General features: G+C 59.5%; 1 protein-coding gene across 2 annotated transcripts in view; it reads left to right on the top strand.

Annotated features, from left to right (window-relative positions):
- The first annotated feature begins 12,475 nt into the window (after nt 1-12,475).
- Nucleotides 12,476-22,664, top strand: part of ADGRA2 (adhesion G protein-coupled receptor A2) — a 36,077-nt gene continuing 25,888 nt past the window's right edge. Inside the window, exon 1 of one of the 2 annotated variants that reach the window (XM_051832363.2) lies at nt 12,476-13,136. In XM_051832363.2, the coding sequence (XP_051688323.2) occupies nt 12,874-13,136 (263 nt within the window). In that variant the 5' untranslated portion in view covers nt 12,476-12,873. The remainder of the gene's footprint in view (nt 13,137-22,664) is intronic. The other variant, XM_051832364.2, reaches the window with a different exon arrangement.

Genomic DNA, 22,664 nt, shown 5'->3' on the forward strand with positions numbered 1-22,664 from the left:
TGTGGGTGCGAGCATTGGGGACCCCCCCCACACAAGGCCGGGCCGACCCGCGGAGTGAGCCCCGGCCTGATGCTTTCAATGTGTGGCGAAGATAAAGCCAGAGATTGGCCAGGCGGCCTCTGCTTGTGGTACTCCGCAGCCAGCCGGCGCCAGGGGTGCCCACTGGGCTGCAGGCTTCCCAGGGCACCCGCACACACCCTGGGGCTGGCAGAGTCCGAGTTGGGCAACCCGGGACTGAAGTTGGCAGAGCCTCCGTGCCTCCTGCTGGGCTCCCCACGGGAGAACCCAGGAAACCGTCCCCCTTTTCCCAGACTATAGCCTTCTTGTTGCTTTGAGAGGCCAAGAAATAGAGCTCCCATCCAGCCATTTCACTCTCCAAATGCCAGCAACGGCTGGGGGGCTGAAGCTGGTGGTCAGGATCTCAATGGACGTCAGGGCCCCAGTGCTTAAGCCACACCACCTGCTGCGTCCCAGGGTGCACATCGTCAGGAAACTGGAACCACAAAGCAGGGCCAAGACTCCCACCCAGGCACTCGGATACGGGGTGCGGGCGTCCCAAGCCGCGTCTCAGCCACTGTGCCGACTGTCCAGCGCTGTGTTCTGCGTCTCCCCTCCTTCCCCTGGAGTCCCCTCGCGACCCTCCTGCCGCAAACCGCAAACCTGAGACCTCCCGGCCATCTTCCCCTCCCCTGCCCTGCCCAGCCCGACGGGAAGAGGCAGGAGGCGCAGCCTGGGGCTGCCACTGAGGACGCTGGGGCTCCAGGGCCTGGCAAGCCTGCCCCGCTCCTGCCCCAGGCCTGCACGGGCACCACCCCTTCCTGTCCCGGGGTGTGGCTCTTCACAGGCATCCCTGTGTGTGCTGAGGGCCTGCCGCGGGCGCTGTCCCTGGCATGGCCCTGCTCACCTGCGAGCCTTGGCCCACTTGGGCAGCCGCAGTGGCGTTTAACCCTCTGAGTGGAGACCCAGCCAGAGCCTGGGGCAGGGGGTGGGGATCGGGGGAGCAGGGCTCTCACTGTGCCTGTTTCAAGGACCCAGGCATCAGAGGATCTTATGCAGCCGTCTGGGAACACAATTACAGAGAGTAGAATTGCAGGAGTGAAGGGAAACGCCGGGGCCGGGGGTGGGGAGCTGCTACGTGTGCACGCACACATGTGCACGCAGCCACATACACCTGAACACAGGCCCGTGTGCCCACACATACATGTGCACACACTCATAAACATGCACACACACATACATACACAGCCACCCACAAGGAGCCTTCAAAGAGTTCATGGAGGATGAGTATTGTGGAAAGATGATGCATAGATTTCCAAGTTTTGAAAAAGGTTGATTAATTTATTTGAAAGACAGAAAAGGAGAGACAGAAAGAAAGAGGTCCTCCATTTGCTGGCTCACTCCCCAAATGGTCTCCAACAGCCAGGGCTGGGTCAGGCCAAAGTCAGGAGCCAGGAACTCCAGCCAGGTATCCCACATGGGCCATCATCTGCTGCTTTCCCAGGGGCATTAGCACAGAGCTAGTTGGGAATTGGAGCAGCCAGGACTTGAACCCGCGCTCCCACACGGGATGCTGACCGGCCCTCCGGCCATGTTCTTAATGCCCTTGGCACTTCAGCTTGCTCGACTGTAAATAATGGGTGTGGTAAAGGGAAGTGACCATGACCATGTATGCAATGGGAACAGAACCAGCACACGGTGAGAGCTCTCCTGGCCAGCGCAGGGCTCCGAGGACTGGAGAAGATTGATGGGCAGAGCAGATAAGGACGGGGGCGGGGGAAGCTGCCTCCTCCTTGCACGTCTGAAACCCGAGCCTCTGTGGCCCCAGGAGGGGGCCCAGCCCTGGCTGCCACCAGCCAACTGGACACAGAGGTGCGGAGGCCGGCGTGCCCTCCCTGCTGCCCAAACATGGACATCCACGCCTGCCCTTCGCTTCCCCCAGCTTCAGCCTGAAGCCCTCACTAACAGCTGGGACATAAAACAGCAAAATCAGCCCAGAGTGAAACCAAAACTAAATTCCTGGGCGTCCGGGCTCCAGCAGCTTACCCGCCCCAAGAGCCTCAAAGGCAGTGCCTGGGCCCTGGGCCGAGAACCTCCTGCTGCCACGCCTCCCCCAGCCCCACGCACGCACGCAGGGCCTTCAGGGCCCAAGGGCAGCTGACGGGTCCTGGGAAGGAGAGCCAGCAGCCTCCTCCCACGAGTCTGGCCTGCTGCTTGCAGAGCCAAGACACAGAGCCCTGAGGCCAGAGAGGGAGAGGGAGAAACAGACACAGGCAGAAAATGAGTGAAGTGGGTGGGGGGAGACAGAAACAGTGTAGGAGAGACAGAGAGAGAGAGAGAGACAGACAGACACAGGCAGAAAAAGGGAGAGAAGTGGATGGGGGAGACACAGAGAGAAAAGGTATAGGAGAGACAGAGAGACAAAGGGAAACAGAGAGGCGGAAAATGTGGGGCACCATGAAGACGAGGAAGAGACACAGAGAACAGAGAGAAGCAGAGGGAGACAGGGAGGGGGCTGACACAGACACCCCCAGGGGCCCATGAGAAATGGACTTTCCTGGCAGATTAAAATCCCGCAGTGCCAGCTACCCAGGGGCCTGAGCTGGTCACTAAGAGAGCGACCCTGACCCATGGCTCCCAGGTTAGTGGGCGGCGGTGCTGCAGAACCAGGCGGGAAGCTGGATGAGGAGCCACCTGGGGATGGGCTGGTGTACAGGGTGATGAGCCTGGCCGGGATGGGAGGGGGCAGCTTCAACAAATACAGGGAACTAAAGGCAGCGGTGGGGGGGGGGGGGGTCATCGCTGCTCGTCACTGTTTTAACCGCATTGCTTTGATCCAAATGACTTTCTAAAGCAATGGTCGGCACTCAGCGACGCCAGTATCCCATATTGGAGCCTAGGTTCAAATCCTGGCTGCTCCACTTCCAATCCAACTCCCTGCTAATGCACCTGGGAAAGTAGCGGAACATGGCCCAAGTGCTTGGGCTCCTGCACCCATGTGGGAGACTCGGATGGAGCTCCTGGCTCCTGGCTTCAGCCTAGCCCCACCCTGGTGGTTGCCGGCATTTGGAGAGTGAACCTGTCCATAGAAAATCTCGTTCTCTCTCTCTCTGCTTTTCAAGTAGATGACAATAAATAAACAAATATTAAAAAATGAAAATAGTGGTGAAAGCTGGAAGTAGACTTAGCTGTAGATAAACATGTAAGTTCATACCTCATGCTCCAAGCCCACACCTCACCCTTAAGATCCCGCCTGGCCCAGGACCCCGATGAGCCCACACACCCCACGCCTGCCCTTCTCTGCCCTATCTCCTGCCTACAGTAACCCGTAACTTTCTCCACTGAAGCCTTAAAAAAGATTATTTGACAGGCAGAGAGAAAGGGAGAGGAAGAAAGAGGGGTGGGAGGGAGAGAGAGAGAGAGAGAGATCTTCCCTGTGCTGGTGCATTCCCCAGATGAGCAGGGCTGGGCCAGGAACTCCATCCAGGTCTCCCAAATGAGTGGCAGGGGCCCAAGCACTTGGGTTGTCTTCCGAAACTTCCTCAGGTGCATTAGCAGGGAGCTGGATTGGAAGTGGAGCAGCCAGGACACAAATCGGCATCCATATGGGAAGCCAGTGTTGCAAGCAGAGGCTTAACCGGCTGCATCACAACACTGGCCCCAAAGCTCACCATGGCTCCAGGCAGCAGATGACACGGGGAGACGGCGCAGGGGACCCTATGAGGGCCGCAGGAGGGTAGCCCCACCCCCACACACAAGGGAGCACTGACACTCGTCTGAGCACACCCATCACTTAAGAAGCCTGTGCCCCTTGTCCCCATCTGGGAGAGAGAATTCTGGCCACCTGGGGGAGCTGGAAGGGGTCGGCGAGATCCTGCACCTGCAGGCCTCAATCAAAGCTACTCTCTCCCCTGTGAATTCCTTTCCACTCGTCCACACCCCTGGGTACAGTGCTGGCCTTGCTTGGGTGTTTGGCCTAGTGGTTAAAGCGCTGGTGGGTAGAAAGTTTGCAGCCCATCTCATGGTGCCTGGACTCAAACCCTGACACCAGCTTCCTGCTGCTGTGACCCTGGGAGGCAGCAGTGATGGCTCAGTAGTTGGGTCCACACCACCCATGTCGCAGTTCCAGCTTTGGCCCTGGTCCGGTCCTGGCCATTGAAAGCATTTAGGGGGTGAACTTGCAGATGGGGGGAAGCCCCCACTCTCTCATCTTTACAACAGTTGCTTCTCTGCCTTCTGGGACCTGAAAACTCCGCCCCCAGTGGGGCTCCCCGAGAGGGTGCAGGGCTGTGCCTGGGCCGTATCGTCTCATTCTCTCTGAGGAGAAAAGGCTGTGGGTGGAGTAGCCCCTCCTGTGAGCCTAGAACAGATCACCAACCTAAGGAGCCCCATTACCAGACAGGAAGTGGTCCCTCCTGGGCGTGGTCCCCTGCCCCCCCCCACCCCCAGGAAAGGCCCTCTCTGCGTGGCCCAACGAGGCTGGGATGGGAAGGCCTCCTCCAGCCCTGATCCATCTTCAAGAACCTGGGCGAAGAGACCCCTGCTTCCCCTACAGGGCCTGGGTGGGCACAGCGCCACCTAGGGGTGGGCCAGGATGGGGAGGGTGGCGTAGGAGGCCCCCAGCCCTCGGCCTCCTGCATCTGACTCCCTCCAATATCGTGAGTCTGCCCCTCTGTCTCAGGCACCAACCTCCTTCCTGCCAGGGGCCAAGGACAGCGGGCAGCCTGGGAAGTGTTTATCTTCCAGGTCAGCTTAGCCCTTCCTTCCTGCTAGGGACAGAATGCCTTCCCCTCACCTACAAAGTGCACGTGCTGGAAACTGAACCCCCACATTTTTTAAAGATTTCTGTGGGGTTGTTTATTTGAAAGGCAGAGTTCCAGAGAGAAAGAGAGATCCTTCCATCCACTGGTTCGCTCCTCCAAATGGTTGCAATGACTGAGGTTAGAGCAGGCTGAAGGCAGAAGCCAGGAGCCAAGAACCCCATCTGGGTCTCCCACATGAGCCCAAGCACTTAAGCCATCTTCCACTGCCTTCCCAGGGGCGTTAGCAGGGAGCTGGATAGGATAGTGGAGCAGCCGGGACTCGAACCGGTGATCATATAGGACGTTCTCCCAGCCTGCAGAACCAGGAGCCACCTAAACCTCTCTTCTTTATCAAGGACTCCGTTCCAGGCTTCTAACACAGCAGCAGGAGGTGGGCTAGGACCCTTCCTGGAGAGGCCTGCCCTGATCCCCCACTGCCCCACTATTCTCAACCACGGCCGCCTTCCTCTTCCCGGCACTTGTCACAGTTTCTAGCGCCCAGGTCATGTGTCCAGCAACCGTCTCTCCCACTGGACTGCCAGCCGCAGGAGGGCAGCGGCATGTCTTTGCTCATCACAGTGTCCCCAGCCGGCCCAGCGACAGCTGACTTTTCAGGTTCCCTCCCCAGAGCTTATCCTTTGAGAACCTTCTCCAGCCTAGTAAGCCACAGTTCCACTCTCCATATGGGTCATGGCAAACACCTAGGGGGTATTCTTTTCTAAAATGTTTATTTCTTGACTTGAGAGACAGACAGAGGTCACCCCTCTGCTGATCCACTCCCCCAAATGCCCACAATGGCTAGGGCTAGGAACCCCATCTGGGTCTCCCACAGTTGAAACACTTGAGCCATCACCTGCTGCCTCCCAGGGTACACGTTAGCAGGAAACTGGAACCGGAAGCAGAGCTGGTGCTTGAACCTGGGCACCGATATCTGAATGGGGTTCTCCACCCCTACACCAAATGCCCCTCCCAGGGGTCATTCTTGGCACTCGGTCAGCACTTGCTATGTGTCAGAAAATCCACCCCGCCTCCACTTTCCCTGTGTCCCAGGATTCCACCTCCCCTCCCTTCCATCACCACCTCATCTGTCCAGGATCTCTGATGCCCTTCTGGACAGAGACCCTGGCCCTCCTGCTATTTCCCACCTGGCATTCCGAGCCCCCTCTTCAGGTTCCAGAATTTGCTAGAAGGGCTCGGAAAACTCGAGAAAATGGTTATGTTTGCGGGTGTGTCATTGAGGCTATGACTCAGAACAGCTAACTAGATAAAGTACGGGGTTGGGGGAGGGTGGGTGTGGAGTGGGGGTGTATGGGAGGGGTACGGAGCAGGCCCCCTCCCAGCACCTGCACGTGCTCACCCACCTGGCAGTCTCTGGGTCTTATTGGCCAAGAGTTGACAGTTCAGTCTCCAGCTCCGCCTCCCCTTTGCCAAAGGTCAGTAATCCAGTCCTGGGGTGGGGAACATCTGGCCCCAGGGAGCCACAGACGGCCCAAGAAATCTGGTCTGCTCGTGCCAAGGCAACGGCAGTTGGCACTCAACATTCAATACATCTGTAGCAGGCTAATTCTTAGGAAAGAACGATTTACTTCACTTATTTGGAAGGCAGAGCTGGGAGAGGGAGGGAGAGGGGCGGGAGCAAGAGGGAGAGGAAAAGGGAGATGGAGAGGTCTTCCATCACTGGTTCACTCCCAAAATGGCCACGATGGCCACGCTGGGCCGGGCTGAAGCCAGGAGCCTAGACCTGCGTCTGGGGCTCCCATGTGGGTGGCAGAGGCCCAAGCCAAGCACTTGAGCCATCTTCTGTTGCTTTCCCAGGCGCATTAGCAGGAAGCTGGAAGGCAAAAGGAGCAGACAGAACTCCAAATGGCACTCCTAGGGGATGCCGGTGTTGCCGGTGGCTTAACCCGCTGTGCCAGGCTCCATGGCTAATTTTGAAGATGCTAATGTCACACCCCCCCACAATGGTGTGAAAACATCCAATGGGACCTTGGCAGGAAAAAAGGTTCTCTGCCCCATGCTGAGGCCTTCTGCGGTGGCGGGGGGGGGGGGGGGGGACACTCCCACCCTCATCAGTATAAACTGGTTGAGGCTAGAAAGGGATTTGCAGGAATAACAAAAACCACTCCTATCACTCAGGAAATTCCGAGTTAGGAAGCCGCGTTAGGAATCAGGGCCAAAGACCACACAGGCCTGCATCACACCACACAGACACTCCAAGGTAGAAGCCGCCGTTGAACAGATCCGATGGGAGGCCCGGGTCTGGCCTGGGCTCCTGCAGGAGCCAGGGGAGCAGACAGGAAGACTGGAGCTGAAGTTTCGCATCGGGGGCCCCCCCCGCTGAAACTGAACTGCTTATCTGACCTTCCCAGAAATCAGGAGCCAGAGAGATAACAGCCAGATCCCCAGGCAGGCCTGGCACAGCCAACATCTCCTCTGCTTTCGCCTTCAACAAGGAAAAGAACTTTGCAATGACCAATTCGTTTTTTGCTTTCTGCAACACCAACGTTCTCTACTCAGTCCGTCAGAACACAGAATGAAGTACTGGCTGATGTTTTAATCAAAAATAAATAAATAAATAAATAAATAAATACCAACTAGGCTGCTTTAGCTTCCATTTCGCAGATGAGAAAACTGAGGCCGAGTGGCATTAAGTGATTTGTGACAGGTCAAATGGAGAACCAGGACCTGAATCAGCTTTAGCATCTGGGCGCTGGGCCCCTGGGTTCACTCATAATGCAGTCATCACTCATAATGAAGTAGACTCCATGGGCTGGGAGAACGTGAGCAGATTTCACTTAAAGAAGCAGAAATGATGACGTTTTTCCGTGGTGATGTCTAAATCATACACGGGTACCTTGTATGTGGTGAAACCTGACCACCAAAGAGAAACCGTCGCAGGCCCAAATATTTGCGCAGCTCTCCGCATCCTGATTCATTCCTTCTGGCTGAGGCATGAGCGTTGTCCCTCTGTCGTGGGGAGCGCACAGCAGGAAGGTCCCACAGGACTGGCGGCTGTCTCCGAGGGAGCTGCAGGACAGGGAAGAGAGCTGGCAGCATGGCCCAGGAGGGCCATTCTGGGGTGGGGGAGTCCCCAGCTGCGGGGCCCTGGGAACGCGGCAGGGGTGGCACAGGGGCCAGCACCACTGACCTGAGCCTGTGTCGTGGGATGGGCAGACAGGTCCGGAAGGGAGTTAGGAGACCTAAGCAAGCAAGCTGGGCAGCCTGGGGAAGACCCTCTGGCAGAGGGTAGAAGAGATCGGCTGTTGGTGCTGGGAAAATCCTAGCCACCGCTCCCGGATACCAGACACTGGATACCTGTTCACACTCAGGGGTCTCCCACAGCGCCCCCTGCTGAAGCAATCCTCCATGGCCCTATTTTGAGGTCCGCGTGAGCTCATTCTTTTTTTTTTTTTTTTTGACAGGCAGAGTGGACAGTGAGAGAGAGACAGAGAGAAAGGTCTTCCTTTTGCCGTTGGTTCACCCTCCAATGGCCGCCGTGGCCGGCTGATCCGATGGCAGGCGCCAGGAGCCAGGTGCTTCTCCTGGTCTCCCATGGGGTGCAGGGCCCAAGCACCTGGGCCATCCTCCACTGCACTCCCTGGCCACAGCAGAGGGCTGGCCTGGAAGAAGGGCAACCGGAACAGAATCCGGCGCCCCGACCGGGACTAGAACCCGGTATGCCGGCGCCGCTAGGTATTTATTTTTATTTTAAGAGTGATTTTATTTGTTTGAAAGGCAGGATGGTGGCAAGAGAGAGGAAGAGACAGAGAGAGAGACTGAGAGACAGAGATCTTCCATCTGCTGATCCACTCCCCCAGATGGCCACAACAGCCGGGGCTGGGCCAGGCTGAAGTTAGGAGCCTGGAACTCCATCCGGGTCTCCCACGCGGTTGGCAGGGGCCCAAGCACTTGGGCTGGCTTCCGCTGCTTTCCCAGGTGCGATAGCAGGGAGCTGGACTGGAAGTGGAGCAGCTGGGTCTTGATCAGGAGCAAATGAGCTCGTTCTTGAGAGGAGCGGGTTCTAATAGTGCCTAGTGCATAGTGGGCTGTTGGTAGGTGCTGGTTCTCTCTACGACTCCTGCAAGGAGCTCTGTGTGCTCCAGCCCAAGTGAGGGCAGGGGCAGCTATCACCTGGCAAAGGTAAATTTCTTGCAGGAGGAAGACAGTGCATGCGAGCCCCCAGCCCCTGAGGGACCAGAGACACAGGTGGGCTGCACTTCCAGGTTGCACCACAACCTGTGCTAAGCCTTTGTCCCATGCTCTGGTCAGACACCATTCAGCCTCAGTCTGTTACCATGGCACCTTATCCCCACCGCCGTGAAGAGCTTAGCATCTCCCATCAGTGTATTTCATTGGTCGGGCTCCCCAGGATACGTTCTCTAAGTCGAAACTAGGGTTAGGTCATCCGATGACCACAAAGAAACCTGAAAACAAGATTTGGGCGGCTGCTCACTCGCTCCTTGTATGGCTGCGGACAGGCACCCATAGGAGCACTTAGGAAGGAATCAGAGGACAAGTACCCACCCCTGGACTCTGAGCTCCTGGCCGCAGTAGCTCTGTCTCCTTATCTGCACTTGCAAAATGGGAGAGGACTCCGCCCCACCAGCCTTCCCCAGTGGGTGTAGAAGCCAAAGGCGAGGACCCCACAGGACAGGAGTGTTTGGTCCATATCTCCACCAGGCCTCCGGGAGCCTGGCATCACTCAATGTCATTTGGCGGAATTCCTTTCCAGCTCCTTCTGCGTCTCAGCATTCAGCAAAAGGCAATCACGGCAAAGCTGAGCGGCCCCTGCCAGGGGCCCCTGCCCCTCGCCCTCCCCCAGGAGAAAGCCGTCCCTGCTGCTGCAGGCTGCCCTGCCCGGCTCTGCCCTTTCCTGAGGAATGCACTGCTGCCCACCCGCCCAGGGCTCCCGCTGGGGCAGCCCGGTCCCGCTCCCTCCTTCCATCTGCAGTCACTATTTATTTATCTTTGGAAGTTCAAGGAAGCAGAGCCTGCAACTGGGAGAGCTCTGTGGAGCCGGGGAGGGGAAGCCGAGGGGCCAGCGTCAGGCCCCAGGTCTGCAGCCGGCAGGGGGTGTGGGGGCTTGGCCAGCGGGCCTCAGCGGGCCTGTGCACACAGCTGCCTGGCCACGCCACGCGCAGGAAAAAGGGGGTGGTCGTCTTTGGTGGGACCTTGAGGCAAGGGAACAGGAGCTGGGGCTTCCTCCTGGCAGCTCGGGTGGGGAAAGTGAGGACGCAGGCACTCTGGGCTGCACTGTTCCTTTCTCTCCGCCCCGCAGCCCCGCAGCCCTGCTTGTCCCACGTGAGGTCCCGCCAGCACCCACAGGCTACACTCATCCCCTGCCCCCGCCATCAGGGGCAGACCCTGCCCAAAGCCGTGCATTCACGCGTCCTCCTGCCACAGGTGACGCTGGCCAGCAGGCTGGGCCCCATTTTGACCCCAAAGGCAGCTCCCGAGAGGTGGTGCTGAGTCTACAACAGCAACGTCCTGACTCCGTGTGCAGTGTCTCCCCACGCCCACACCCCTGCCCCGGGGCTCCTGCTCCCCAGGACTTCCTTCCCACTCACCGTCCCCCAGAGACACACACACTCACACCACACACACATACACATCACATACCCAAGACACATCACACACACACCCTAGACACACACATCACACATACCATAGACACACCACACACATACACATACATCACACATACCATAGACATACCACATACACATACATCACATACACAGATACACATCACGTACACCATACACACCACACACACACCACACACATCACACACACCATAGACACACATCACACACACAATACCACACACACTCACACCACACACACATACACATCACACACCCAAGACATATCACACACATCACACATACCATAGACACACCACACACATACACATATCACATACACACATACACATCACATACACCATACACATCACACACACCATAGACACACATCACACACACAATACCACACACACACGCCACAAACACCACACACACATCTCAAACACACACATCACACACACCACACACATACACACATCATATTCACCACATACACTACACACACACATCACACATACCACAGATACACACATACCACATACACCACACACACCCCAGACACACATATCACACACACGCCAGACACACCACACACCATAGACACTCCACATACATACACTACACACATTGCATACACTACACACACATCACACCACACACATCACACACACCAGACACATCACACTCACATACACACACACCACACACATATAACACACACATACACACACTCACATATACATCACACACACCACACACACATCACACACACCACATACACAACACACAACATGCACACATCACACACCACAGACACACACACCTGACACACACATCACACACACCATAGACACACCACACACATACATGCACACCACACACACTCACACACCACACACATATCATATACGCCACATACACCAGACACACTACACACACATATACACATCACACACCACATACACCACACATAACCCCTACATACACCATATATACCACACACACACACACCACATACACCATATACTCACCACATACACCACACACACCCTCCACACACACCCTCCACACACATACACCACACACACCACATATACCATGCACACAGACACACCACACACCACATACACACACACCACACAAACACATCACATACACATACAGATGCACCACACACCACACACACATATACCATGCATTCCACATACACCACAGGCATACACTACATACAAACATATACACGATGCACACATATACCACACACACACCACACACACAAACACTACACATACACACATATACCACAGACACACATACCACATACACACCTCACAAACATCACACACACCACACACATACACCATACACACCACACACCACACTCACATACCACAACTCACACATATACCACACACACACCCCACAGAGACACACATACACCACACTCACATACCGCATATACACACACATCACACACACCACATACACCACACACTCACACCACACACACCACACACCACATACACCACACACTACACCACACACCCCACAGGGAGGTCGAAAAGGTAGGAGGGCAGATCCAGCCGGGTCTGCCGCGGCCTTTGCCCTGCCCGGCCCGAGCGACAGGCACCCCCTGCTGTGGAGGTCACTGCCCTCTCCGGGCGAGGTCCCTGCAGCCCGGTCCCCAGCATGCGTCCTCCGGCGGCGGCCTCGGATGAGCCTGCGGGCGGGCCCGAGGCCGTGAGACGGAGCCGACCCCCAGGCCGGCTGGTCAGCTCAGGGGCCAGCGCGAACCCCGGCGCCGAGGGCCAAGTTCAAGCCCAGACGCTACGCCCCGGCCTCAGAGCAGAGGAAAGGCCGCGGCGGCGCGGGGCGCAGGCCGGTCGAGCACGAGCGCGGGAGGCCACGGCTCCGGGCGCGGAGGTCAGCGGGGCGCGGCGCGGGGAAAGGGTCCGCGCCGGGGGTGGGGGTCCGGGCGCCTGGGCTCGGGCCGGCGCGGGGCCTGGGCGCGTCGGGAGGCGCTAGGGCCCGGCGGACGGGTGGGCGGCGAGCGGAGGGCGGGCGGGGCCGGCGGCGGCGGGAGCGGCGCGGCGCCGGGCTGCCTCCATCCATGGCCCGGAGCGGCGGCGGCGGCAGGAGCCGGGCGCGATCCGCTAGGTCCCAGCGCAGCGCTGCGGGAGCAGGCGACGCGGAGAGGCCGGGCGTCCCGCGGCCCCCGAGCCCTGCGCCGGGAGCCGGGCCGCGCCGCCGAGGGCCGCCCAAGCGGCGCTGACAGCCGCGCCCGCGTCCTCCCCGCCGGGGCGCTCTCAGGACATGCCCCCGGGGCGCGGCGCCGGGGACCCTGGGGCTCGCCTCCGCGCAGGGCCCCCCGCCCCGCCCCCGGGCGTCCCGGGCCCCCGCTGAGCGCGCGTCGCGCACGCCCGGGTCCCTCCCGCCGGCGCGCAGCCGGGCCCCTGCGCTGTGGGTCCCCGCGGGGCGATGGGTTGATGGGCGCCTGGGGACGCAGGATGCTGGGGGCGCCGGCGCGCCTGCTGCTGCTGCTGCTGCCGTGGCTGCTGCTCCTGGCGCCCGCGACTCGGGGCGCGCCGGGCTGCCCGGTCCCCATCCGCAGCTGCAAGTGCTCGGGGGAGCGGCCCAAAGGACTGAGCAGCGGCGCCCCCAACCCGGCGCGCAGGAGGGTGGTGTGCGGCGGCGGGGATCTCCCGGAGCCGCCGGAGCCCGGCCTGCTGCCTAACGGCACCGTGACCCTGTAAGTACTTCATCCGCACCGGTGGGCGAGCGGAGGGCCGGGGACGGACGACCCCACCTCCCGGGTCTGACTCCGAGCGCCAAGCAGGGAGACTTGGGTTGGGGGGAGACGGGGACTCCAGGAGGGTGGAGGGAGGCAGGCGCCGGCTCACCTGCACAGGTGAAGCGGCACGTGCGCTCACGGGACGCCCACGCTCCCCAAGTGTCCAGCTTGGGCTAAGGTTTCACCCTTCCGGGACCTGAGAGACAGGGAGCTGGCAAGGTCGACGCCCGCGGCCCAGGAGGCGACCGCGTCCCGGACCCGACAGGGGGACTCCACCCGGCTTTACCGGGCGGGTCCGGCTCCTCCGATCCGGAACAGCCCGTACGGCTTTGGGCGCACCAGCGCGCTCCCGGCCGGGTCTCCGCGGGGCGGGCGGAGGGTGGGCTCGGAGAAGCCGGTCCCTGGAATGCGGGCGCTCAGCCCTGCGGGAGGCCTGCGTCCCTCTGCCCCTTCTCGCCCTCGCCTGGAAATGTCTCCGCGCTGGCTCTGTCTGGATTGACTCCGCGCAAACCCTACGAAGAGGGAAACCCGGCTGAGGGGAGGCGGGCGCCTGCCAGTCTCCTTCCGCAGTTCGCATCGCGGCCCGGGCCTCCTTCAGCCCTGGCCTCGCCGGCGGCGAGGGAGCGTGGCCCCGCGCGCGGGCCGACCCCTCGCCTCCCCCGCAGCGCGACCGCCCGCGCCGCCCACGTGCTGGGAGCTCCGCGCGCGCCGAGTAGGGACGGCCGGGGGGCCCAGGCGACCCCTTCCTTTCCCGTCCCCGGTCTAGCCGCACAGCCGTTTCCCCTGCCCCGTCCCCCTGACCCCGGTGGCCCCGGTGTCTCCACCGCCCCGTGCCCGCAGTCGGGGCTGGCTCGGTGCGCTCGATTGTGTCCAGAACAATACGGGAACGCCTCTAGTTGGGGGCGCTGAGAGGCTGCGCGCTTCCTGACAGGACGCAACTGGTCAGCCTCTGACGTGGGCCGCTGGCCTGCGTTTTCCGCGGCTGGGCTGTCCGTGTGCGTGTGCGCCTCGGGGGGTGGAGGCCGCCCGTCGGCTCGCTCCAGCAGCGCAGGGCTCTGGCGATCGCCCACAGGAGCTGCCACCTGTGGCTGCCCAGGCCGGGTGCCTGTGATCGCCCACTTGGTGTTGAAGGGGCCAGGCAAGCCTGGGCATTCCTCAGCCCACTCAGTTCTGCGGGAGAAAAATGCTGGCTGCGGTGGAATGGCCGGGCTGGTTCCGTACGTCCCGGCTGCGCCAGAGTCAGTCAGCCTTGAGTGGGTGTGTGTGTGTGCATGTGCACATGTGTGTGTGCGTGCGCTCTGTGGCTGTCCTCACACACATGTGTGGGATGCTGTCTCTGTTTGCTGGAATCCTGACATAGCAGAGGCAGATGGGGGGGGGGGGGCGAAAGGTGGTTTTTGCAGTACATCTTAGAATCATTTGGCCCCTAATGCTTTCCAGCTACAGCTAATTCCCCTTGCCGCTGCTCCGAGGAGAGTCTGGGGCCAACTCTCGGTGACACAGTGGCAGCGAACTGGACTCCTCCCTTGCCTTCCTGTCCCTCGCTCTTCCCAGGCCGGGGACCCAGCTGCTCCAGGACCTTGCAAAGCAACAGCTCCCCTGAGCCTGGGCAGACAGTCCCACAGGGACCGTGTTCGGGGCTGGCCGGGAAAGCCCTGGGAGCCCGCTGGCCCATGGGCCCGGAGTGTGACGAAGGCCCCAGCTGTGGACATGCCTCTTAGCTGCCAGGATACCCAGGGCACCACTAGCTGGGAAGAGACCCCCAGGGTACTCAGTTGAGAAGCCCCTTCTCACCCCCCTCCATGCATCCTGCCCGCCCTGCAGTCTGAGGGCCAAGCAGGAGGCAGCGTGGGTTTTGCCTGGCGGATCTTTCGTCCCCTGTGCTCCACTGAGGACCCCTTCTCGCCCTGCTCCCCACCCCCAGACCCATGAATCCTTGGGGTTCCACCTTGGGCAGCCCGGCAGACACGGAGTGGGAGTGTCGGAGCCTGGGGACTGTGCCCGCGTAGAAGCTGCTGCCCAGGGAAGGCCCTCAGGAGGTCAGAGGTGATGTGGTGGACAGTCTTGCTTTCCTCTCCCAAAAACCCTTCCTCCACCTCCAGCCTGGTCTCTCCACCTCTGCCTCCGTGCCCTCTCCCCCACCCTTGGCTTTTTTCCCCTCTGGTGGACATTCATTCGCGGTTTTCCAGGAAAGCAGAGCATTGGCTTCCTTGCTGGCTCATCTGTCCCACCTCGTCCCCCCCACCCCGTCTCAGGCCCAGTGTGCGGAGCAGCTGCGGGCACCAGCACCCCTGTTCCGACCCTTGCCTCTGAGGGGAGGGGTCCCATAGCGGGTGGCGAATTGGAGTGAGACCCTGGGTGTAGGACAAGGAACCAGAGAGGCGGCTGGGAGCCGCCACCCACATCCCAGACAGCCACCCGGGGGCTGCCCTCTCTGGAGCTCTGGGAGTTAGAGTTAAGAGAAGGGGCTCGCAGAATAAGGCGCTCCAGGGAGGCCCCGGAAAACAGAAAATTCCAGAAGGATAAGCCAGGAGGACCTCCCAGGACGTGTGAGCAGCCCCTCGGAGGACCCCAGGCGTGTCATAAATTCTTGCTAGAGGGGTCTTAGAGATAAGGCAGCCCAGCCCCACACCCAGCAGCTGAGCCAGCTGGGGCCATGGTGTGAAGATTAGCGCACTGGGTTCCCGTGGCCGCTCCTGGCAGGTGAGGGCTCCCCGGTTCACCTGGCTGGACCCCTTAGGCACACAAAGGCTGCTTTAAAAAACCCCAGTTCCTTCCCAGCAGGACACAAGCCCTTTTGACCTGAGAACATTCCAGACTGGGTGAGGAGGGGGCAGGCCCAGGCCAGGCCACTCCCCTTCCCCCCCCCAGCAGGCATACCCTCGCCATTGGGGGGATGCCCACCCTGCAGGCTGCCCCTAAGAGGGGAGAAGGGGCCTGGTGTTGGCTGGGTGCTGTGGCTGGCAGCAGTGCATGTGTGTGTGTGTTGGGGGCGGGGGGCAGAGAAATGGTTAGGGAGCAGGGCCGCCTTTGGACCTAGGGCTCTGGCTTCAGCGCCGCCCCCCAGGACCCAGCTAGGGGAGTTGGGGCACAGTGTGCCCGCTGCCATGTCGGAGGACAGTCGAGCGATGCCGGCTGGAGGGGCGGGCCCCGCTGGCTTCCCCCACCCCCTTCCCTTCCACCCTCTTTCCCCCATATGGTTCTCATAAGATCTGGGCTCAGAGACAGCAGCCAGAGGAAGTGGCTGTGTACAGAGAGCTTTTGTGAGAGAGGAGGGGGAGGGGGTGGAGAGAAGGAAGAGAAAGGAGGAAAGAACCGAGGGAGGAGGCCCCAGACAGACAGACGGAGGAGGTGAAGGGAAGCCAGGAGGCTCCAGCTGGCTCCCTTGCCCTCCTGGAAGGCCAGGGCCTCAGTGGCAATACCCTCAAGTGGGCTCCCGGTCCCCCAGTCTGGAGTGAGGGGCCCAGGAGTAATCTAAACCCCCCCTACTTTTCCCCAACTTACTTGAGGAGCTGGAGGCCTAGGGGTCCCAGGACCTTGGGACCCCCTGTTCTTGGGGCTTGCTCTCGGGCTCAGGCCTAAGTCCCCTCGGGGAGAGCACTGGGCAGAGGGCAGGGCCCTCTGGGGTTCCCTGGTCCGTCCTCCGTGCCACAGAGAGCTTGGCATGGCCCTGGTGCAGAGTTGCAAAGCAAGGGCTTCCTGGGCCTGAATTCTGCAGCCGTGAGCTGGCTCCTGGCCACTCCTGAGCCCCCAAGGATGGCCCTTCCTGCAGCCTGCTGTGGATCATCCTCGGGATGGGCAGGGGGAGTGGCAACCCCTGCTCCTGGGTTGGGGGGAGTCTGAGAATTCCCCCCCAAAGGCCCAGGCACAACAGTGTAATTTGAACCTAACCATAAATTGACCCTTAAATTTGGGGTCATGTTTTTAAAGGGAGAGAGTGTTTCTAAGTTTATCCCACATGGGAGTCATTGGGATAAGAACCCTCTCCTGCGGCGGGGGGGGGGGGGGGGGGGCAGTGGCAGGAGGGGGGGAATGTTCCAGCCGCCTCGGAGATGGCGCCACCCTTGCCCACCTTGGAGCCTGGCTTCGTCCCCACCAAACCCCAGAGAAGGGACACAAGCTGCTGAGTGCCACACAGCCTGGACCAGGCCAGCTCGGGCAGAGGCCGCCTAGGCCTCCCGGGGAGCAGCCAGAGAGCCAGGGAGGGCAGGCGAGGGAGGGCATCAGCCCTGGGCTAAGGGACCAGAAAGAAAATCCGGTGGTGACCGCTAGGAAGGGCTGCCGAGGGGCTGTTTATTTTCATTCCCCCAGCCCAGCCGCTCTGTTCTATTTAGAGCTCAGACATTGACGGGATGGAGCTGCCTCCTCCCCTTCCTCCCTCCTAGGGGGGCCCCCATCTCCTTCCCAAACTCCAGAACATTCCTGGGCCATGGGGGAGGGGACGGGGACGGGCGCAGAGGCACTGGGAAGCCGAGCTAAGTTGGGCAGTCTCCCAGGACCTGGCTCTCCCAGCCCCTGCCTCGATGTTCCCCCTGGGAGATGGGGGGGAGGCGTGCAAGATGGATGGGGCCAGGTGAGGGCAGGAACCAATCTGTCAGAGAGGAGCAAGGGAGGCGGGGCTGGCTCCAGAGCGAGGCCTGAGGAGGGAGCACCGGGGCCTGACATCTCCCAGCTGGAAAGGCTGGGCTCCCTCTGGGAGCCCCTCTCCCGCCTCCCCTCCCTGCCAGGGCCCCTAGCCTTGCTGGGGGAAAAGGCCACCAAAGATGAGGAGGGGCAGGAAACCCCCAGAGAAGGGCCACACAGCTCCGGTGGGACAGCGCGGGGCTCCGGGTGAGCTCAGGCCTTGCGCGTGGGAGCAGGGGGCAGGAGAGCACCGGAGGAGACAGGAGCTGCAGAGAGCTGGGGGCTCTGCAGCATCTCGGGTCTCCTGGGGGTCCTCGCCCTGCGTGGCAAACGTCACGCCACGCCAGGCAGCAGGGCTGCTGCACACCACCTGTCGCGGGGCCGCTAGCATCCGGGATTCAATGGAAATGCAGGCTCATGGCGCTGGGAGCTTATAGCTCAGGCACAGCAAGAGTCAGCAGGCGGAAAGAGATCACAGCGCCAGGCTTGGGGCGGGCGTTTGGCCTGGCGGCTTAGGCGCTGCATCCTGTATCTGACAGGGCGCCTGGGGTCCAGGCCCCGTTCTGTTCCTGCTTCCTGCTTCCTGCTCAGGCACACTGGGGAGGCAGCTCTGGCTTTTCTGCTTACCCTAGTCCACTCCCACCCCTAGCGTCCTGGGCATTCGGGGATTGGACCAGGGGCCCTCTGCCTCTGCCTCTCTAATAAAGTAATTTTAAAAGATATATGTCCGCCACCTGCAGTGCTAGCATCCCATATGGGCACCAGTTCGAGTCTTGGCTGCTCCACTTCCAATCCAGGTCTCTGCTATGGCCTGGGAAAGCAGTGGAAGATGGCCCAAGTCCTTGGGCCCCTGTACCTACATGGGAGACCCAGAAGAAGCTCCTGGCTCCTGGCTTCAGATCAGCTCAGCTGCAGACATTGTGGCTACTGGGGAGTGAACCAGCAGATGGAAGACTTCTCTCTCTCTCTGCCTCTGCCTCTGCCTCTCTGTAACTCTGCCTTTCAAATAGGTAAATAAATCTTTTAAATATATATATATATATAATATCCATATATATGGTCTGTTACTGATAAAAGCAGGATTGGAAGAAGTGGAATGCGTCCATGGCGCACAACCCTACCCTCACCCCCACCCCCAGGGCCAGAGCCCCACTCCACAGAGAGGCACTGACCCACCATGGCAGATCCACTACTGAGTTTGCTTCCATGTGGACACGAGCGCAGAGTCCCACACCTGTCCTCTAGTACCCCACCTGCGAGGATACTGCACAGAGAGACTGGCCCAGAAAGTGGGATTTATTTATTTATTTATTTATTTGAAAGACAGAGTTACAGACAGATAGAAGGAGACATAGAGAAAGATCTTCCATCTACTGGTTCACTCCCCAAATGGCCACAATGGATAGATCCAGGCTGATCTGAAGCCAGGAGCCAGGAGCTTCATCTGGGCCTCTCATGTGGGTGCAGGGGCCTAAGCACTTAGGCCATCTTCTGTGGCTTTCCCACAGAAAGTGGGAATTGGAAGTGGAGCAGCCAGGACTTGAATCAGTGTCCATATGAGATGCCAGCGCCACAGGAGGAGGCTTGGCCTACTATGCCACAGTGCAGGCCCTTCTACAGCATTTTTTTTTAAAAGATCTATTTATTATTTGAAAGGCAGAGTTACAGAGAGGCAGAGGCAGAGAGAGAGAGGTCTTCCATCCGCTGGTTCACTCTCCAATTGGCAGCAACAGCCAGAGCTGGGCTGATCCAAAGCCAGGAGCCAGGAGCTTCTTCCAGGTCTCCCACATGGGTGCAGGGGCCCAGGGACTTGGGCCATTTTCCACTGCTTTCCCAGGCCATAGCAGAGAGCTGGTTTGGAAGTGGAGCAGCTGGGACTTGAACCAGCGCCCATATGGGATGCCGATACTGCAGACGGCGGCTTCACCTGCTACGCCACAACGCCAGCCCCTTTACAACATTCGTGCCCGTGCTTCCTCTCACTGGCAGATGGCTCCAGGAGGAGATGCCTGCCGTGGGCACAGGGAGAGCGCCCCAGCGGGCTGGGCTGCGCAGCCTTTTAGCTGAGAGATAGATGGGTGCTCTCTCCTAGGTGTGGGAAGGCAGGGAGGATGCAGACAGGGGAACTGGAAGTGCCAGGAAACTGCCCCCGCCGGGGAGGACCAGGGGCTGTGCAGAGAACTCCCCGCCCATCCTCAGCCACAGCTCTGCCCCCGCACTCCAGCCCCTGCTGGAAGGTGGGGACCCGCGGTCTCTTCCCTCATGGAGGCTGTGAGGCTGGACAGGATCAGAGCACCAAAGAAAACTAGGGAGGAGAGGCTGGGGAGCCACTGCGTGCTTTGCTGCATGTAAATGACTGATAACAACCCGATCCTGTTTATGGTTGAAAAGAAGCTGCTTCCTCACCTGCCCCCCAGCGGCTGGACTTTCAGCCAAGCATAGCAGTGTTGGAAGTGGATTGGGGCAGGGGGGCTACTCTGAGCTTTCACAGACCAGGTGCACGTGCGCACACACACACACCCCACCCCGTCAGACACATCACCTTCCACCTTCCACAAGTAGAAACGTGTAGACACTGCATGTCATTTCTAGCAAGTATTTATTTATTTATTTATTTTGACAGGCAGAGTTAGACAGTGAGAGAGAGAGAGACAGAGAGAAAGGTCTTCCTTCCCGTTGGTTCACCCCCCAAAATGGTCATTGCGGCCAGCGCGCTGCGCCAATCCAAAGCCAGGAGTCTCCTCCTGGTCTCCCATGCGGGCGCAGGGCCCAAGGACCTGGGCCATCCTCCACTGCCTTCCCAGGCTGCAGCAGAGAGCTGGCCTGGAAGAGGAGCAACCGGGACAGAATCCGGCGCCCCAACCGGGACTAGAACCTGGAGTGCCGGCGCCGCAGATGGAGTACTAGCCCAATAAGCAATGGCACTGGCCGCAAATATTTGTGACAGTGGCGTGGGGGGAAGACAGAGAAAAAGAGAGATCTTCCAACTGCTGGTTCACTCCCCCAAATGCCTACAACAGCCAAACAGCTGAGTCCAGACCAGTCTGAAGCCAGGAGCCTGGAACTCCATCCGGGTCTCCCACATGGGTGTTAGGGGCCCAAGCCACTGGGCCATGTTCCACTGCAGGGAGCCAGATCAGAAGTAGAGCAAGGCCGGCACCGTGGCTCAATAGGCTAATCCTCTGCCTGCAGTGCCGGCACCCCAGGTTCTAGTCCCAGTTGCTCCTCTTCCTGTCCAGCTCTCTGCTGTGGCCCGGAAGTGCAGTGGAGGATGGCCCAAGGCCTTGGGCCCTGCACCCGCATGGGAGACCAGGAGAAGCACCTGGCTCCTGGCTTCAGATTGGCACCGGTCACAGCACGCCGCCGGAGCGGCCATTGTGGGGTGAACCAACGGAAAAGGAAGACCTTTCTCTCTGTCCCTCTCTCTCTCTCTCTCTGTCTCTCTCTCACTGTCTAACTCTGCCTGTCAAAAAAAAAAAAAAAAAAAAAAAAAAAAAGTGGAGCAGCCAGGACTCAAACCAGCACTCATATGGATGCCTGCATTGCAGGTGGCAGCTTAAGCTACTGCACCACAACACCAGCCCCTGCGTATCATTTCTGTTTGTAGTGCTAAGGTGTTAAATAGGCCTGGGTGCACGGTGGACGTTGAGGGGGGTTTGAGGAAGGCATGCTTGCATGGATGGTTATAGCAGACTATTTCTTAAGCTCAAACTAAGGAGCAGTCACCCCCAAGTCCACATGAAGGCAAACTGAGCACCCCAAGAAACACCTGCCTCGCCCTTCCTTAGACTTTTGCCTGCAGGGGGCAGGTCAGGAAGGGGAGAGGAGAGTCACTTGGTTGCCCCCACTTGTGTGCTGAGTTCAGGGGCAGCTGCAGGCTATGACCCTCTAAAGCCCAGGGTGGAAGCCCCTGCCTGCTTCCTCTTCTGCTCCTAGGAGGAGGTCTTTGCATCTTCGTGGAAAATGCTCATTATCTTTTAACTCAGTTTTTTTCACAAACACTTTGAAATCCTATTACCAGTTCAGGCTGACCGAACAGGCTCCCAGCCAAGGGAAGGAACAGGAGGGGAGGCCAGGAGTGGGGACAACACCTGCATGTCCTCTCCAGCATCGGTGTCCCCGGCAGTCAGGCGGAGTGGACGTGAGGGGCAGGCACCCCGCTCTGGGAGGCCCTGCTGTCGCATCCACCGTCTGCAATGGGCCGCATCCTCCAAAAAACAGGAGTTACTGCCTGTTAACAAAGCACAGCATTTGGTAGTTACATAGTTAAGCGTTTGGTCCCTTCTGTGTTTGCAGCTCTTACGTTTTATTTTTTAAAAGATTTGGTTTAGGGCTGGCACTGTGGCATAGCAGGTAGAGCCGCCACGTGCAGTGCTGGCATCCCATGTGGGCACCAGTTCTAGTCCCGGCTGCTCCACTTCTGATCCAGCTCTCTGCTATGGCCTGGGAAGGCAGTAGAAGATGGCCCAAGTCCTTGGGCCCCTGCACCCCGTGGGAGGGAGACCCAGAGAAAGCTCCTGGCTCCTGGCTTCAGATTGGTGCAGCTCCAACCTTTGAGGCCATCTGGGGAGTGAACCAGCAGATGGAAGACCTCTCTCTCGCTCTCTCTCTCTCTCTGCCTCTCTGCCTCTCTGTAACTCTGCCTTTCAAATAAATAAAACAATTTTTTTGTTTTATTTATTTGAAAGGCAGAGAGAGAGAGAAGGGTGGGTGGGGGGAAACAGAGAAGAGAGAGAAATTGTTCATCTACGGTCCACTCCCCAAATGGCCACAAAAGCCAGGGGTTGGCCAGGCTAAAGCCAGGAGCCAGGAGCTCCATCCGGGTCTCCATTGGGTGCAGGGGCCCAAGCACTTGGGCCATCT

Source organism: Oryctolagus cuniculus, chromosome 2, assembly GCF_964237555.1.
Source record: "Oryctolagus cuniculus chromosome 2, mOryCun1.1, whole genome shotgun sequence".
In the NCBI taxonomy this organism is placed as follows: Eukaryota; Metazoa; Chordata; class Mammalia; order Lagomorpha; family Leporidae; genus Oryctolagus; species Oryctolagus cuniculus.